Source organism: Salmo trutta, chromosome 10 (assembly GCF_901001165.1).
Source record: "Salmo trutta chromosome 10, fSalTru1.1, whole genome shotgun sequence".
Lineage (NCBI taxonomy): Eukaryota > Metazoa > Chordata > Actinopteri > Salmoniformes > Salmonidae > Salmo > Salmo trutta.
The window spans coordinates 26,326,233-26,344,538 of NC_042966.1; the positions used below are offsets into that span (position 1 = coordinate 26,326,233).

An 18,306-nucleotide genomic window follows, 5' to 3' on the forward strand; every position below is an offset into this window, starting at 1 on the left:
TATGGTGTTCCCAGTCACTTCACTCTGCCTCACTAAACACTGCTGTCAGAGCCAGCTGACACTCCTACTGTAGCTCTTATAGCTCTATTGTGGTGAACTCTGGCTAGGGGGATGTGGGGTGTGTGTGTGGGTGTGTGGGTGTGTGCACTAGCAACACGAACCCTTTCCTCCATGGTTGAGCTGAAGTGAGCTGGACCCATGGTGTGTCTCCAGTTCTTCATAGATAGAGACCCCCCGTCCAGCGCAACACCGTTTCCCACCTTAGACTGGCCTGATGCTACAGGGGCCTGGAGGGGTCAAATGATAGAGGAGAAACTCTATATAAGAAACTCCCAAATAAGTAATTGATAAGTTAGAAGTTAGGCATTGATTACCTATCTAAATCTGTATGGTAGAATTCATTTTCATGGGTGTTTAATCTTCATCTCTACCTCAGGCAGGTTCCACTGGGATCTGGAGCCGTCTCTCAGGTAGTAGTACGTCTGTCCTCTGTCGTCCAATGATTTGATCCACTGTTACCACACACACACACACACACACACACACACACACACACACACACACACACACACACACACACACACACACACACACACACACACACACACACACACACACACACACACACACACACACGTCCAGTTAAATATCCACATTGCACTGTATCATCATGGAGAAAATGTACTACATATACTGGAGCGGTATCTGACTGAACGCCACCCGAATCAGGTGGTCTGGTAATATTCCTTCAAGCTGAGTGGCATGGTTTCCCCCTAGATTTCATTCCTGGACAGGTCTCTCTTGAAAAGTATATTTTAACTCAATGAGACTAACCTGAATAAATAATGGATAAATAAAGGGTCTGTGTACCTGCTCAGGTGAGTGTTTGCTGGAGAACACCCATGTTCCATCAGGGTCTACATTGAGGTTCCAGCCAGTTGGGGCGCTCCTGTCCAGGCTGGCCCTGGGGATGACCGCCTGGATCACATGGCTGCGGGTGTAGTCCTTATGGAAGGAGTGAGGGTCCACTGGGGACAAAGCCAACGGCTCCTCTTCCAGGGATCCAGGTAGGTCAGCCTCGGCCGGGTAGTCCTCCTCAGGCAGGGGAGGCTGGACACACACACAGACGCACACACACATGCGTGTGAACACAGACACACACACACACACACACACACACACACACACACACACACACACACACACACACACACACACACACAAAGACAGACAACACAGAGATACATACACACGTTGTGAGAATGTAACATTCAGTGTTCTCATTGTGCTGCTTCAAAACAGATCGAGACCAGGACAATGGATAACCTTCCTCCCGGGTTCCTTTCAGCTTTTCAAAGTTCCTCATTTCAACTAAGCAGTTTAAACAGCTTTTAGCTTATTCTTTCACATCTCTTTAGAACTGTGAAAACACAAGAATGCAGCTCGCAAAAAGTTCACAATGAGGTCAACGTGAGCATGTACAGAATGCATTGCCTAATAGTTTGAGGAAAACTACATCTATGAAAAATAACTGTCTGCTACGTACTGTAGGTGTAGGACTTAGCAGGAGCTTAATTTCATTAAAAAGATGAGTGTTGTATTATTTGTAGACTTCCCATGGGTGAAACTATAATAGACTAAGTAAGTGAGTGTCTAAGTGGAGCAGGCCTTACCGGCCCTTCCTCCAGAGAGCTGGGCCCACTCAGCGACTCCATCAGAGGGGGGTAGGGGCACTGTGGCTCTGGGGGCTCCCAAGACGTCTCCCCCGATACTGGGTTGTAGAAGTACTGGCGGCCGCTAGTCACATCCAAACACTGCTCCCAGTCAGCGGTCCATGCAGGGGGGGAGACAGAGGTGGAGATGGGCGACTGAGAGGAGGGCGAGGGAGACGAACACACAGGCTCCTCAGTGGGAGCCTCAGGGTCTATGTGGGGGTTGTCCCAGGTGGTCTGCCCCGATTCAGGGTGGTAGTAGTACTCCTGTCCACTCTCCTGGTCAGTGTGCACCTCCCATCCCTCAGAGTCCAGGTAAGGAGGAGAGCAGGGAGGGGAGGAGGCCGAGGGAGGGGACTCAGAGACGTTTCTGTGGAGCTCCGCTACATTGACGTACACAGCGTTCTGGGCACTCTCATTGTCAACCTATGGGAAGAGCAGGAAATATGGGTCAGGGGTCATCTGGAAGAGTTTAGAACTACAGAGTGACGCCAAGCCTTGTCCCAGATCTGTTTATGTGCTGAACGGTGAGGAATCAGCCCAGGAGTTGGAAAAAACAGCACAACCAGATCTGTTTATGTGCTGAACGGTGAGGAATCAGCCCAGGAGTTGGAAAAAACAGCACAACCAGATCTGTTTATGTGCTGAACGGTGAGGAATCAGCCCAGGAGTTGGAAAAAACAGCACAACCAGATCTGTTTATGTGCTGAACGGTGAGGAATCAGCCCAGGTGTTGGAAAAAACAGCACAACCAGATCTGTTTATGTGCTGAACGGTGAGGAATCAGCCCAGGAGTTGGAAAAAACAGCACAACCAGATCTGGGACGAGGCTGAGGTCAAGTGACACTGATTCTAGGCCGTCCGAATACTTAATGCGGCAGAGAGACAAACCTGTGAATAAAAAACGAACATCAACTTTAGTCTCACAGCTCTATAGACAGTCAGTTGGTTCTGAGTAGATAAAAGAAGCTGTGATATTTCTGGAGAGAAAAAAAGCCACTTTCACCTTTAGCACTCAGAAAGAGGGTGATAGAACAGTCTTCCTTCCGGTGCAGTCAGCTTAGAAAGTCAAATCTAAAGCTAAACAGAAAGCATTGAGCTCCAGACCATAAACCACCGCCTAGTTTTTGTCTAAATTTACAGACACCCACTATTACCCAGGTACCCACACACACAGACTCTGCATTGCCAAAAGTGGAGATGCAACACTCGACAAACTAAAACTCTATGCCTACTTCAAAGTCCGCCCAGGCATTCATGTGTGACATTGTCTTTCGTCTAAGGGTGGTGGTAATGTTCCAGAACAATAACAACTGTCCACAAACAAATATAGAAGGCCAATACTCAGGTTTCATTCGACAGTTCGACAATGGTTACTAATCAACTACAGCAGGCGCACTATAAATTCTGCACAATACAGAACTGTAAAACAAATTATTATGACTCACACGTTCACTGAATACAAGCCAATTCAACTGTTGACTGAATATAAGTTAATATTACATTTTATTCTTCCTCTTATCTGCAACCCACAGTTACAGAAACCATTTTACAGTAGGAGGCAAATTACATCACCAGTATGTAAATATAGCCCTAGTCAAGACCAATACACATAGTTAGGTCAGTTGAGTTAGCCTAAATGTTAGTCTTGTTGTCATTGTTGTTGCAGACTGCCCCAAGTAATTGCCCCTCAGATAAATAAAGTTGTTTTAATTGTATTGAATAAATGAGAGATGTAAATGCCTAATGTACTTCTGTGTCCATCATTCCAGAAAACATTGGCACAATCACTTACTCCTGCTAAAATCAATGTTTTTCATTTATATTTTGGTCATTTATGCAGAGCGACTTACAGGAGCAATTAGGGATAAGTGCCTTGCTCAAGGGCACAGGCAGATTTTTCACCTAGTTGGCTTGGATATTCGAACCAGCAACTTTTCAGTTACTGGCCCAAAACTCTTAACCACTAGGCTACCCACTTCCGTTGAAATGACCCCCATCTAAAATAGACGATCTGATCCTACAATTTCAGAGGCCCGAGTCTAACCTGGAGTCTTTTCTTATCTGTTCCAGTGGCCTAAGTTTCACCTGCTGTATTCCAATGAGGAGGTGTCTGAATGACTAGGATTCCTGGGACGTCCCTCTGGGAACCCTGATGGATATGTTGTTATCATCACGGCACTGTGAGAGGGACTGTTGATCTCTCCCTCCCTCTCCCATAGTCTATATTTACCAGGGACCTTGATCAGCTGTGCCTTCTGGTTGGGACTATCACAACAGGATCCTTTAGACTGAAAACCTACCACTGGATTGATGAACGGTGACAGGTCGGAAGCCTATTTATATCGGTCAAAGGTCGGAAGGCAGATATGGATAGAAATGAGTAAATTTGACTATTTTCCTCTGGTTAATAATAATACATTTTGTATCAGATATGGACTCGGTGTCCCATCTAGAGGTTTTTGGCCTGTCATTAGCATCATTATTGATCTCATTATCACCACAAGGTAATCAATACACATGACCAGGCAATTGAACCGAAAATAGATCAACAAAATACAGACAAGCAAGAGGAAATTAGAGAGTTGCATCATTGATCTCTCACTGTGTTGATTCTGAAATGCCCCCTCCCCTGCTCACTGGAAAATATATCTACCCAGAGCAAACACCACACAGTAAACACACACCAACCCGAAGTGAGAAAGTCGGTCTTTGTGTGGGCAAAATGTCAGTGTCACCAATAAACATAAACAACAGGCAAAACCCTCAATCTACCCATTTCATCAACACACTCAGCAAGCACCTCACAGTAAATGTAATACCCATGTGTGAGAAACTATGGTTTTGTGTTGGCAAATTTGGCAACTAACACCTGGCAAAACTCTAACGTCAAGAGTGCTTAATGGATCTATGCATTAACCATGCAGAAGGCGGCGTTACTTGTGTTACTGAGCATGCTCTCTGAGGCTGACATACACGGCAACAGAGGAAAACAAAGTTGAGCTGAAGCAATATATCCGCAGAAGGGTGAGACCAAGTAGACTAAACAGGAAGCAAGAAAGTGATAACAAGGTAGATGTAAACACTGTCAATGTTGTATATACACTGTACAACAAACCCAACACACTCTGATCTACATTCAGAACCATCCAATTTAGCCATAGAGCCATCAAAACCAGTGCACTGACAGTTTTGGTGAGGCTGCATTGTTGCATTTAGAGACATACGCTATACAGTTTGTTCTGGACCTACCTGGTTTGCAATTGGTAGAGCCAAGCCCCCCCGGGTCTGATACCCATGCCGGGGCTTTGCATAAAGATCCACCATGTTTATGTAATCCTAATTAGTAGAGCCATATAATACAGCTCACCAGAGCACAGCTACACAGCTACACCATCTACCACAGGACTGAACTGACAGGAGCAGAGGCAGGCAGGCACACACACCGTGCAGTGTGCGCTCACACACCAATGACAGAGATGCCTCGGAAAGGAGAACTGCCTACTCTGTTACAATGACGGGGAGGGGGGGGTGTTTCAGATGGAGGGAGGCAGAGAGAGAGAGAGAGAACGAGAGAGAGAGAGAACGAGAGAGAGAGAGAACGAGAGAGAACGAGAGCGTGAGAGATAGCGAGAGCCAGAGAGAGAGAGAGAGGAGGCAGATAGAGAGGACAGGTCATTTGAACCCATTTCCTTTCTGTCTTACCAATGATGAAAAAGGAAATGTCGGCATGGAAACAAAGCTTTAGGAGAGTGCATTCCTTTACTCAAGTGGTGAATTAGATTAATTAGCGAGGAAGCCAGGGCAGAACTAAGAGGATACTGAGAAAAAAAACTCTGGGTTTAGCTAGTCCACTGTACTCACAAAGGTCATGGTTTGACTGTTATATCTCCTTTGTGAAGTAGTCTTTACATTAACATTAGAAAACCTCATAATCAGCCTGAAAGTAGCACTAACAGTAAGAATCTGACTACTACTATTGGTTTCCAAATCAAATGACAAATGTTTAAGAATTGCTTGCCAAATTTACATAGAAAAGTATAATTGTGCACTGTGTAGAGGAGAAATGTACACATTTCAATGGACAATGTTGCTGTAAAACTAGGAGGAACCCAGAGTAGCTGAAGCTCAGACTGCGGAGTTGGTGGGTGTTTTACTTGAGACAGGAAACTTGAGTGAAGGGACAGTTGCTCAACCATCACTTCCTTCCAGGGAGGATCAGACTGTTCACAGATCAGACTGCTGACTGTCTGCAGCCTTTGGCCGAAATGTAGTACCATAACATCCATACTGACACAACTAATAGTATCATAAAATGTATCATACCACTGCAACCAATAGCATCATCATAATTCATCAACTAATAGTATCATAAAACACAAAACCAACAGTACAGTGCCTTCAGAAAGTATTCAGACACCTTGACTTTTTCCACATTTTGTTACTTTACAGTCTTATTCTGAAATTGATTAAATAAAAAAATCTACACACAATACCCCATAATGACATTTTTGCAAATATATTACAAATTTTAAACAGAAATTACCTTATTTACATAAGTATTCAGACCCTTTGCTATGAGACTCGAAATTGAGCTCAGGTATATCCGGTTTCCATTGATCATCCTTGAGATGTTTCTACAACTTGATTGGAGTCCAACTGTGGTAAATTCAATTGATTGGACATGATTTGGAAAGGCACACACCTGTCTATATAAGGTCCCACAGTTGACAGTGCATGTCAGAGCAAAAACCAAGCCATGAGGTCAAAGGAATTGTCCGTAGAGCTCAGAGACAGGATTGTGTCGAGGCACAGATCTGGGGAAGGGTACCAAAACATGTCTGCAGCACTGAAGGTCCAAGAACACAGTGGCCGCCATCATTCTTAAATGGAAGAAGTTGGGAACCACCAAGACTCTTCCTAGAGCTGGCCGCCCGGCCACACTGAGCAATCGGGGGAGAAGGGCCTTGGTCAGGGAGGTGACCAAGAACACAATGGTCACTCTGAAAGAGCTCTGGAGTTCCTCTGTGGAGATGTAGAACCTTCCAGAAGGACAACTCTGCAGCACTCCACAAATCAGGCCTTTATGGTAGAGTGGCCAGACGGAACCCACTCCTCAGTAAAAGGCACATGACAGGCTGCTTGGAGTTTGCCAAGAGGCACTTAAAGACTCTCACACCATGAGAAACAAGATTCTCCGGTCTGATGAAACCAAGATTGAACTCTTTCGCCTGAATGCCAAGCGTCACTTCTGGAGGAAACCTGGCACCATCCTTATGGTGAAGCATAGTGGTGGTAGCATCACGCTGTGGGGATGTTTTTCAGCGGCAGGGACTGGGAGACTAGTCAGGATCGAGGCAAAGATGAATGGCGCAAAGTACAGAGAGATCCTTTATGAAAACCTGCTCCAGAGCACTCAGGACCTCAGACTGGGGCAAATGTTCACCTTCCAACAGGACAATGACCCTAAGCACACAGCCAAGACAACGCAGGAGTGGTTTCTGAATGTCCTTGAGTGGCCCAGCCAGAGTCCGGACTTGAACCCGATCAAACATCTCTGTTGAGACCTGAAAATAGGTGTGCTGCGGCGCTCCCCATCCAACCTGACAGAGCTTGAGAGGATCTGCAGAGAAGAATGGGAGAAACTCCCCAAATACAGGTGTGCCAAGCTTGCAGCATCATACCCAAGAAGACTCAAGGCTGTAATCGCTGTCAAAGGTGGGTGCTTCAACAAAGTATCGAGTAAAGGCTATGAATACTTATGGTTGAAGTGAGAAGTTTACATACACTTCGGTTGGAGTCATTAAAACTAATTTTTCAACCACTCCACAAATTTCTTGTGGAGTGGTTAGGACATTATTTTCTGCATAACACAAGTAATTTTTCCAACAATTGTTTACAGACAGATTATTTCACTTATAATTCACTGTATCACAATTCCAGTGGGTCAGAAGTTTACATACACTAAGTTGATTGTGCCTTTAAACAGCTTGGAAAATTCCAGAAAATGATGTCATGGCTTTAGAAGCTTGTGATACGCTAATTGACAACATTTGAGTCAATTGGAGGTGTACCTGTGGATGCATTTCAAGGCCTATCTTCAAACTCTGTGCCTCTTTGCTTGACATCATGGGAAAATCAAAATAAATCAGCCAAGACCTCAGAAAAAAAAAGTATAAACACCATAGGACCACGCAGCCGTCATACCGCTCAGGAAGGAGACGCGTTCTGTCTCCTAGAGATGAACGTATTTTGGTGCGAAAAGTGCAAATCAATCCCAGAACAACAGCAAAGGACCTTGTGAAGATGCTGGAGGAAACAGGTACAAAAGTATCTATATCCACAGTAAAACAAGTCCTATATCGACATAACCTGAAAGGCCGCTCAGCAAGGAAGAAGCCACTGCACCAAATCCACCATAAAAAAGCCAGACTACGGTTTGCAACTGCACATGGGGACAAAGATCATACTTTTTGGAGAAATGTCCTCTGGTCTGATTTAGCAAAAATAGAACTGTTTGGCCATAATGACCATCGTTATGTTTGGAGGAAAAAGGGGGAGGCTTGCAAGCCGAAGAACACCATCCCAATCGTGACGCATGGGGGTGGCAGCATCATGTTGTGGGGGTGCTTTGCTGCAGGAGGGACTGGTGCACTTCACAAAATAGATGGCTTCATAAGGAAGGGAAATTATGTGGATATATTGAAGCAACATCTCAAGACATCAGTCAGGAAGTTAAAGCTTTATTGTGGGAAGCTTGTGGAAGGCTACCCAAAATGTTTGACCCAAGTTAAATAATTTAAAGGCAATGCTACCAAATACTAATTGAGTGTATGTAAACTTCTGACCCACTGGGAATGTGATGAAATAAATAAAAGCTGAAATAAAGCCTTCTCTCTACTATTATTCTGGCATTTCATATTCTTAAACTGGTGATCCTAACTGACCTAAAACAGGGAATTTTAGGATTAAATGTCAGGAATTGTGAAAAACTGAGTTTAAATGTATTTGGCTAAGGTGTATGTAAACTTCAACTGTATGTAAATGTAATATTTCAGTTTTTATTTTTAATAAATTATCAAACATTTCTAAAAACCTGTTTTTGCTTTGTCACTATGGGGTATTGTGTGTAGATTGATGAGGAAAAAAAATAAATGTAATCAATTTCAGAATAAGGCTGTAACCTAACAAAATGTGAAAAAGTCAAGCGGTCTGAATACTTTCCGAAGGCACTGTATCATAACACCCCAACCAATAGTATAATGATAACACCCCAACCAATAGTATAATGATAATACCCCAACCAATAGTATAATGATAATACCCCAACCAATAGTATAATGATAATACCCCAACCAATAGTATAATGATAATACCCCAACCAATAGTATCACAACACCCCAACCAACAGTACCACAACACACCAACCAATATTGTGGTCGGTGTACAATAGTAGCACTACATCTCCATCAATGACTGTAGTGTTTTTCAGATTAAGGCTGGCGGTTGCAGTTGACGTTTGAATAGTTATTTTTTACATCCATTGGCTTGGATTCACCAAGCAGGAATATTATCTGCAGTAAACATCAGAGATGCCCCGTGTCAACCAGTTGGCAAGACAGCAGAAACCGATTGGCACCCTGGCAAATACAGTTCCTGGAACATCCCAAATATTTCACCTCTATATTTGGTACCTGGGCACAAGGTGTTTTGCTATTCAAATGTGCCCGGGCCAGCAGCCTCACACTATGCTTATGCTACTACGTAAGCACAGAGGAGGCCTGTATTTCAGACTCACAAACAAGGACCTGAGTGGACGACACACTTCATTGATGCAGACAGATAACTTAACAGGGGATATGGCCCATTCAAATTCAAGTAATTTAATTCATGATTTTTTGTAAAGTTTGTCAAAGATCATACATCCTCTGTTTTGTGAGTGTTTCAAATTGAAATTCCAAACAAAAGAATGAAAGTGAAGCACTGCGGAAGAGGAAACATTGTTATGTTGTTGAACTAGGAGACGATTGCAATATTTTGCATAGTCTCTAATTGCCCTAAAGGAGAAAAAGCTGAAATTTCTCTCATACGGTAGTCTTGAGCAATGCTATGAATCAGCAATCTGCCTGATTACTTAACCGCTTTAGCAATCATCCAATCAAACAATAGGGAAGCACATTGGGGCCCTAATCACACCACAAAAACAGTCAGCCGATTGAATGAGTCTGACTCCTCCCCCGTTACATCACTCCTCATGGCCCAGAATCCTGGATTACCCCAGAGAATGCTGTGTGGAATTCTAGTTCTACCTCCTCCTACAATCTACATACAGCACACCAACCGTATCACTTCCCTACCCATCTCCTCAGGCCAGGCTGACTGGCGTTCTTCTGACTGCCCCGAGGCAGAAAACCAGCTCCAGTAGGATCTGCAGGAAAACAGATCTCTAGAACATAGATGGTACATAGAGATCTATACAAAAGAGAGATGATATGGTAATGTCTGAATATACTGTGGTAACATTATAAGAGCTCAATAGTCAAAGATACGTGGTAACAACTGCTGCCCAAGAATGCCTGCAGTACTGTACACAGTAAAGCTACTTAGCTAAAATACATATTTACTTAAGGTAAGCAAATCTCAGGTGCTTTGATAGCCAAGTCCCAAACAGTTAACCCTATCATTACGTATATAGAATATGTAAAAAAAAATTAAAAACATTTAAAAACATGCATCAAGATGACATGAAAGACATTCCTGATCTAATATGATTACTTGACCAAGGAGACAAGATACTTGAGACATTTGCTGCGTTTAGACGGGCAGCCCCATTCTGATATTTTATTCCACGAATTGTTCTTTTGACGAGTCACATCAGATCTTTTTCAGCACTGATCTGATTGGTCAAAAGACCAATTAGAGAGAAAAAAAACAGCAGAATTGGGTTGCCTGTGTAAATGCAGTCATTGAATAGTCTCATTACAGCTGAGGAGCAGTCAATGGGAGCCGCTAGAGGAGATACTACACAAGTACAGAGAAAAATGATGACTTTCCACCTCCCACTCAAGTGGTGTGTATGTGTGTTTACCAAAGCAATACATCTAGTGATGCATGAACATGAAGATAACACTATTACTATTCTTTCACATGAATAGTTTGTTCACAACAATAGTTAAGGAATTGCTGATTAATTGGATCATATAAGCAATGCATTCCTACATTCACTTTCAGGTCAATTGAGTTAATTTTTATTTAACTAGGATAGTCCACTTCAGTCGATAGTCCAACCATCATGACAGTCTCTGGATCATGACATTGCATGTTAGCCTAAATGTTGGATTCATCTACATGTATTCACCCATCCTTACTCTCAAATAACCTCCCCATGATTTCAGTTAAGAAGCCATGCCTAGGATATGTCCCAGATGACCCCCTATTGGCTTTGTAGTGCACTGTTTTTGACCCTATGGGCTCTGGTAGTGATAGAGCTGTTGCTCTGGTTCACACACTAGTACCAATAAACCAAGACTAACCACTCACCACTACCAAGGTTAAATGACCACAATAAAACATAATATCCCTGAGCAGCACAGCTATAATTCAAGGACAACCACTTCAATTGAATCAGAAAACATCTCACTCAGACAGTCCCAAATGGCACCCTATTTCCTTTAAAGTGCACTACTATGGGCCCTGGTCAAAAGTAGTAAGCAAAGTGCACCATATTGGGAATGGGATGCCATTTGGCCAGTGTTGCTGCTGAGGAGGGGAACAATCCGACAATGGACTCACCTGTATGTCCTTCCCCTGAACAACACGCTACCCAGTGTTCTATTCTGTCAGAGAGCAGGAACAGAGTGTTTCCTGGCATGTGACTTTGGTCTGCAGAACAAAGCAACTTACAACAGCTGCTGTACTGTCTGTCTCTAGGTTATGTTGTGATCTGTTCAGACTCAGAGGCTGTCTGTTCAGGGTCCCCCAGTGCCTCTCGAAGTCCCAGTCCTAGTCCCAATCACAGCACGGGAGAATGGACACGCACACACAAAGGTGCACACACACAGCCAGCTGAATGGACAGTACACCCTGCCAAAACCACAGAGGGGTTGAGATAGTGTATGTTGAGTCAAATACATGTTGGCGTCTCTTTTAAAAGATCTTTGGGACATCGGTCCTATTGACACATGAAAACATTGGACTGACATCGACATGTCTAGTTTGGATGATCAAGGCTATAGACCGACAGTGGTCAATATTCAATCAAAACTTTCAGGGAAGGGTTTTCCCACCAAAAATCTCTGATCAAATGCATGCATTCTTTTTGACAGTAAATTTCATTAGAAACTGACAGCTCTTATTTTAACCTTCATGTGGCTTCTGCTTAGCTCTAAACAGTATATTAAAGATTGCATCCCAAATGGCACCCTATTCCCTACATAGGTCTCTGATCAAAGTAGTGAACTATGGTACAGTGTAAGTGAAGGCTACAGTTACAAGACATGTAAGATGATGCAAGTCAGACACTAAGGGCACAGACACACCAACAGCGTTTGCTGGCCGAGAGTACTTAGCACCTCTGAGCGTAATTTGCGAACCAAGGGCGCACCGAGTCAGGCGTCTACAGCGGGTAGTCCCTAAAACACAGCGCGCTGAACGATCAGCAGAAGAACGCTAGATCCACTTTCGGTGCGATGTGTGCCAGCCTTAATACACCTTGTCATTTACTCCTGTAAAACCTACAGGACTGCTATCCAGTTGCACCTAAAATGCGGCTTATTTCAGAAATCTGTTGCACATGGCACATTTTATTTCCTTTTTTTTTTTACTTAACTAAGCAAGTCAGTTAAGAACAAATTCTTATTTTACAATGATAGTCCTAAGTTCTGTCCCAAATGGAACCTTATATTCCCTATATAGTGCACAAATTTTGACCATAGCCCTATGGGCCCTGGTCAAAAGTAATGCACCAAATAGGGAATAGGGTGCAATTTGGAACACTACCCTTGTTGCTGCATAGCAGGGGTGCCACAAGACCATTCATTGCCACTCATCCAGAACAGTTTAGCCAACTAACCATATCAGATGAACCAAGGGTATGTACACTGAAAACAAATATGTGCAACATGTAGTGTTGTTTTCATGAGATTCAAATAAAAGATCCCCAAAATGTTCCAGATGCACAAAAAGACAATTTCTCTCAAATGTTTTGCACAAATTTGTTTACATTCCTGTTAGTGAGCATTTCTTATTTGCCAAGATAATCCATCCAACTAACAGGTGTGGCATATCAAGAAGCTGATTAAACAGCATGATCATTGTACCAGGTGCTGGGGACAATAAAAGCCCACTAAAATGTGGAGTTTTGTCACACAACGCCACAGATTTCTCAAGTTGAGGGAGCGTGCAATTGGCACACTGACTGCAGGAATGTCCATCAGAGCTTTTGCCAGATAATTGAATGTTAATTTCTCTACCATAAGCCGCTTCCAACGTCGTTTTAGAGAACTTGGCAGTACGTCCAACCGGCCTCAAAACCACATACCAAGTGTATGGCGTCATGTGGGTGAGCAGTTTGCTGATGTCAACGTTGTGAACAGAGTGTTCCATAGTGGCGTTGGGGTTATGGTATGGGCAGGCATGAGCTATGGACAATGAACACAATTGCATTTTATCGATGGCAATTTGAATGCACAGAGATACCGTGACGAGATCCATTGTCGTGCCTCATGTTTCAGCATGATAATGCACAGCCTCATGTTGCAAGGATCTGTACACAATTCCTGGAAGCTGAAAATGTCCCAGTTCTTCCATGGCCTGCATACTCACCAAACATGTCACCCATTGAGCATGTTTGGAATGCTCTGGATCAACATGTATGACAGGGTGTTCCAGTTCCTGCCAATATCAAGCAACTTCGCACAGCCATTTAAGAAGAGTGGGACAACACTTCACAATCAACAGCCTGATCAACTCTATGCCAAGGAGAAGTTTCACACTGCATGAGGCAAATGGTGATCACACCAGATACAGATTGGTTTATTGATCCACGCCCTTACCTTTTATTTATTTCTCAAAAGGTATCTGACACTGCTGGTCATTTATGAACATTTGAACACCTTGAAGAACAATCTGGCCTTAATGGCCATGTACTCTTATAATCTCTATCGGGCACAGCCAGAAAAGGACTGACAACCCTTCATAGCCTGGTTCCTCTAGTTTTTTCCTAGGTCCCTGCCTTTCTAGGGAGTTTTAGCCACCGTGCTTCTACATTTGCATTGCTTGCTGTTTGGGGTTTTAGGCTGGGTTTCTGTATAAGCACTTTGTGACATCTGCTTATGTAAAAAGGGCTTTATAAATACATGTGATTTGATTTGACCAACAGATGCATATCTGTATTCGCAGTCATGTGAAATCCATTTATTAGGGTCTAATGAATTTATTTAAATTCACTGATTTCCTCATATGAACTGTAACTCAGTAAAATGTGAAATTGTTGCGTTTATATTTTGGTTCATTATATTTACCTAGAGCGCTTCAATTCAGGAAGCACTGGAACTAGCCTACAGTACATGTCATGTACTGATAGAATGAGTAAAGACTTGACAATTACCTAAATGTGCGTTTGATTGCCAGTGTGCACATTGTGCATAGCCTATACACACACTGCATGGCATGGTTGTCAATGCCACCTAACCTAAGCCCTAGCTAGCTGCTTCTTCTGAGTTAAACTCTAAACCCCCACACATTACCATGGAGACGGACCTCCATTGTGGGGAAGTGGGGCTCCACTTGAGAGGTCCTGGCACGTCCACATGAGTTGCAACCTTCTGCATCCTAAATGGCACCATATTCCCTATACATTTCATTGCTGTTGACCAGAGCACTATGGGTCCTGGTCAAAAGTAGTGCACTACACAGGGTGTAGAGTGCCATTTGAGATGCATCCTTCATTGTCCCAACAGACAGGGGAAGTGAGGGTGTCATTCATTCCACTGAGGATTATTGTTGAGCCACAAACCAGCTCTCTGCCTTTCTGTCATTTAGGGATAGATATAGATGGATACTATGGTAAAACCGATTTTAGAAAATAAACCAGTATCTGCGGTGGCTTTTTCTAAGCTTTTTAAATAGTCTTTCTACATTAAACACGTTTCAGTTTGAAAACTAGATCCAGTTCTATTATAGCAATTTAGGCCTACTATACTAGTTTAGTCCACAATCATAATGTTTTCACATTGCCACGTGCAACAATGTAATAGCTTTAAAATCGCAAGTGGAGCAGATAAAATGTAGCTAATTTATAGGCTACACCAAGATGGATACAAATTGTTCCATGCTTGACTGTACATCCTGATACTTGAAGCGCCCTACGTCACTTTACCTCGGAACAGGTGAACCAACGATGACATCGGACTCGTGGAAAGTTAAAGGTTTCTCCGAAAAACGATGTTGCGCCTGTCAAGCCAACCAACTTTATTCAATGTCATTTGCATTCGCTAAATTTCCATATTTTTTTTAGGTTGGATAATTCTCGTCAACATGCAGCAACTGGAAGCAACTACAACCAGCCGTTTGGAAATGGTTGGTTTGTTGGTAGCCTACATTTCGGATTAACTCTTTCCTTTCTTGTTACAGTACGTAGGTAGCCTACCGATTCGAACCAGCAGAATTAACCCGTTTCTAACCTGTTCTGTGGTTGCCCCAAAAACTCTCCCCTAAACCCGACCCACATTCACGGTAATACAAATAAAAGGTAATAAGAGATAGAAAGACGATGCCACTTTTGGGAAATCTGACATAGTTATAATTGTTCCAATGAAATTGCATAGGTCCATACGCACCTAACAGTGATTTGGTCCCGCTTAACGTATTCCAGACAGTTGCACCAACCTGACCAGATAGAACACTTGAATCAGCTGGTCTGGACACTACAGTTGCATTCTAGGGGCACCCCCTTACCCGTTGGACTGGCACACAAAAGGGTGTGTGTGTATTCATATGTAGATGAGCTGGCATAGAATAAGAAATTGAGTCTACTACAGCCAAGATATGCCATGCTATGTTGGGAATCTTTCCATACATTAGCAGGGATGTTATCATCTCATGCATGTTTTATGGATACATTTCTTATGGAAAAACCAAGTTAACAGCACAACTTTCAACCGAACACATTGCATTCTGTTAATGACAATATCACCATGTATCTTTAATGCAGATCACAAGCCTCACTTACTGAAAGCATCTTTCGACTCATGTTTATGCATCCCAGAAGGTAATACAGTATTTCTCTGAGTGTGATTCATTATGAGTCCTGTTGACCACATTAACTTTTGGGAAATCTGACACAAGCAATACACCTAGTTCTCATCTGGGACTGTGATTCATTGTATGATTCCCAATTTGCACCCTATTCCTCTATATAGGGCACTACTTTTGACCAGGTGCCATTTGGGATACAAACATTGAGTACAGTAATAATTCCTCTATGAATCATGGAACGAATCAGACCAGTCCTTTTCTTAAAATAAATACAACAGAGTAACTACAATGAAAGGTTCATGACTGGTGCAAAACTACCTCACACTTAACACCAACAAACAAAATAACTGCTTATTGATTTCCGGAGGCAGACCCAGTGAGCCACCTAGTCCTGGATGGTGAAGCGAGAGTGTGGAGTTAAGTACATGGGAACCATCATGGACAGCACATACTCTTTTAATGCCAACACTGAGAATATCAATAAAAAATACCAACAACGACTGTACCTCCTGCGCAGACTGAGAAAACCGAATGTTAACACCCGGATACTCTCCAACTATTACACCTGCCATATAGAGAGTGTGCCAACATTCTGTTTCCTGGCCTGGTACGGTGGCCTGTCAGTTTATAATAAGGGTATCCTTAGGCGGACTGTGAATCTGGGGTCCAAGCTCTGTGAGCTGCAGTTCAGGGGGCTTCAGGGCCTCTATGATAAACAAACAATGGACAAGGCCAAACGCAACATAGAGAACCCAACACACAATCTTGCTCTATGTTTTGAACTGCTGCCCTCCGGAAGGAGATTAAGGGTCCCATTGCTTAGTAAGAATAGGAGCAAGGCATGTCAGCCACTGGGCTGCTGAACAATGGGACATAGGACTATTTTCTACAGTGTAGAATAATAGTTTAGACATTAAAACTATGAAATAACACATATGGAATCATGTACTAACCAAAAAAGTGTTAAACAAATCAAAATATATCTTATAGGTGAGATTCTTCAATGGTAGCCACCCTTTGCCTTGATAGCTTTGCACACTCTTGGCATTCTCTCAACTGGCTTCATGAAGTAGTCACCCAGAATGCATTTCAATTAACAGGTGTGCCTTGTGAAAAGTTAATTTGTGGAATTTCTTTCCTTCTTAATGCATTTGAGCCAATCAGTTGTGTTGTGACAAGGCAGGGTTGGTATACAGAAGATAACCCTATTTGGTAAAAGACCAAGTCCATATTATGGCAAGAACAGCTCAAATAAGCAAAGAGAAACAACAGTCCATCATTACTTAACCTCTTAAGGACACTTTTTTTCAATTTTCGCAAGGATATGCATTTCTTGATACCATTTGAAAGGAAGCACTTTGAAGTTTGTGGAAATGTGAAATGAATGTAGGAAAATTAATCACTGACTCTCAATCTTACCTGATCCGAAAGAGAAGGGGCTGTAACATCAATCGGACCACAAGTTTGAGCCAGGCTTTGCTGTTCTGCTGGTGTTTTCGTTGCACCCAGAGATCCAGCCGGTTCTGTTCCCACTATGTCTGTCAACTCTGAGAGTGGTATATCTGATATAGTCTCATAGATATCAGAGTCCTGATATAAATGAGATTGCCCACTAGGATCCCCTGCCAGTGTTTTCATCATCCAGCCGTCTGAGTTCTGCTGTTCAACTGGATCCTTGATAAACGGAGAATGGCCTGACTGCAACTGAGGAAGTCCACTTGTGGGCTCGGGTGGGACAAGGAGCTTTAGGGAAGGGCGCTGCAGCAAATCTCCAAGACCTGGAGTGTCTGAGGCTGAGTTGAATGAGACACCTGGAACTAAACTCTGCCTCTTCAGATCACATGGCGGGCTCTCTCTAGTCTCGTTGTTGGAGGTCTGCAGTCCCACCATTGTCTTCACGTGCTCATACCGCTCAATATCTTGTGAGACCCTGACTGTGGACTTCCTGTGAGTGGAAAGTGATCGCGCAGAGTGATCCGTGGACACATGGACCATCATCACAGCGCCTGGCCTTTGACCTTTGTTAGACATCTTCGGTGGCTCTCTGTCAGTCGTTGCCTGCGGGGACGTGTGACTCTGAGTCCCAGGATCGGTGAGGTCCAGTTGGCCCTGGGTCTCCACAGAGAGCTCCCTCACATACTTTGCAGGGATGTAGAAGGGCTTGGTGCCCTGGTCCTTCCGGACGTGCCACCAGTGCTCGTTGGTCCTGGAGACCAGGATGTACCTGCGAACATTACAGGCCCAAAAAGGCAATGTAAACAACATGTTTGGGCTGTGCAAAACACACAGTACGTCTATAATCTATATCATGTTGTCTAATCTGTTTGTTTGTAATTGT

At 43.3% G+C, this 18,306-nt stretch overlaps 1 protein-coding gene across 4 annotated transcripts in view; it reads right to left on the reverse strand.

Moving 5' to 3' along the window:
* The window catches only part of LOC115201460 (rho GTPase-activating protein 15), a 29,096-nt gene that overhangs the window by 9,093 nt on the left and 1,697 nt on the right, over positions 1-18,306 (reverse strand). For 3 of the 4 annotated variants that reach the window (XM_029765100.1, XM_029765101.1, XM_029765099.1), the window contains exons 3-7: positions 17,388-18,192; positions 1,674-2,138; positions 871-1,110; positions 432-512; positions 162-287 (exon numbers count right to left, since the gene is read on the reverse strand). In XM_029765100.1, coding sequence (XP_029620960.1) covers positions 162-287; positions 432-512; positions 871-1,110; positions 1,674-2,138; positions 17,388-18,192 — 1,717 coding nt within the window. Of the gene's footprint in view, positions 1-161; positions 288-431; positions 513-870; positions 1,111-1,673; positions 2,139-4,964; positions 5,178-17,387; positions 18,193-18,306 lie in introns of those variants that run through there. The other variant, XM_029765102.1, reaches the window with a different exon arrangement.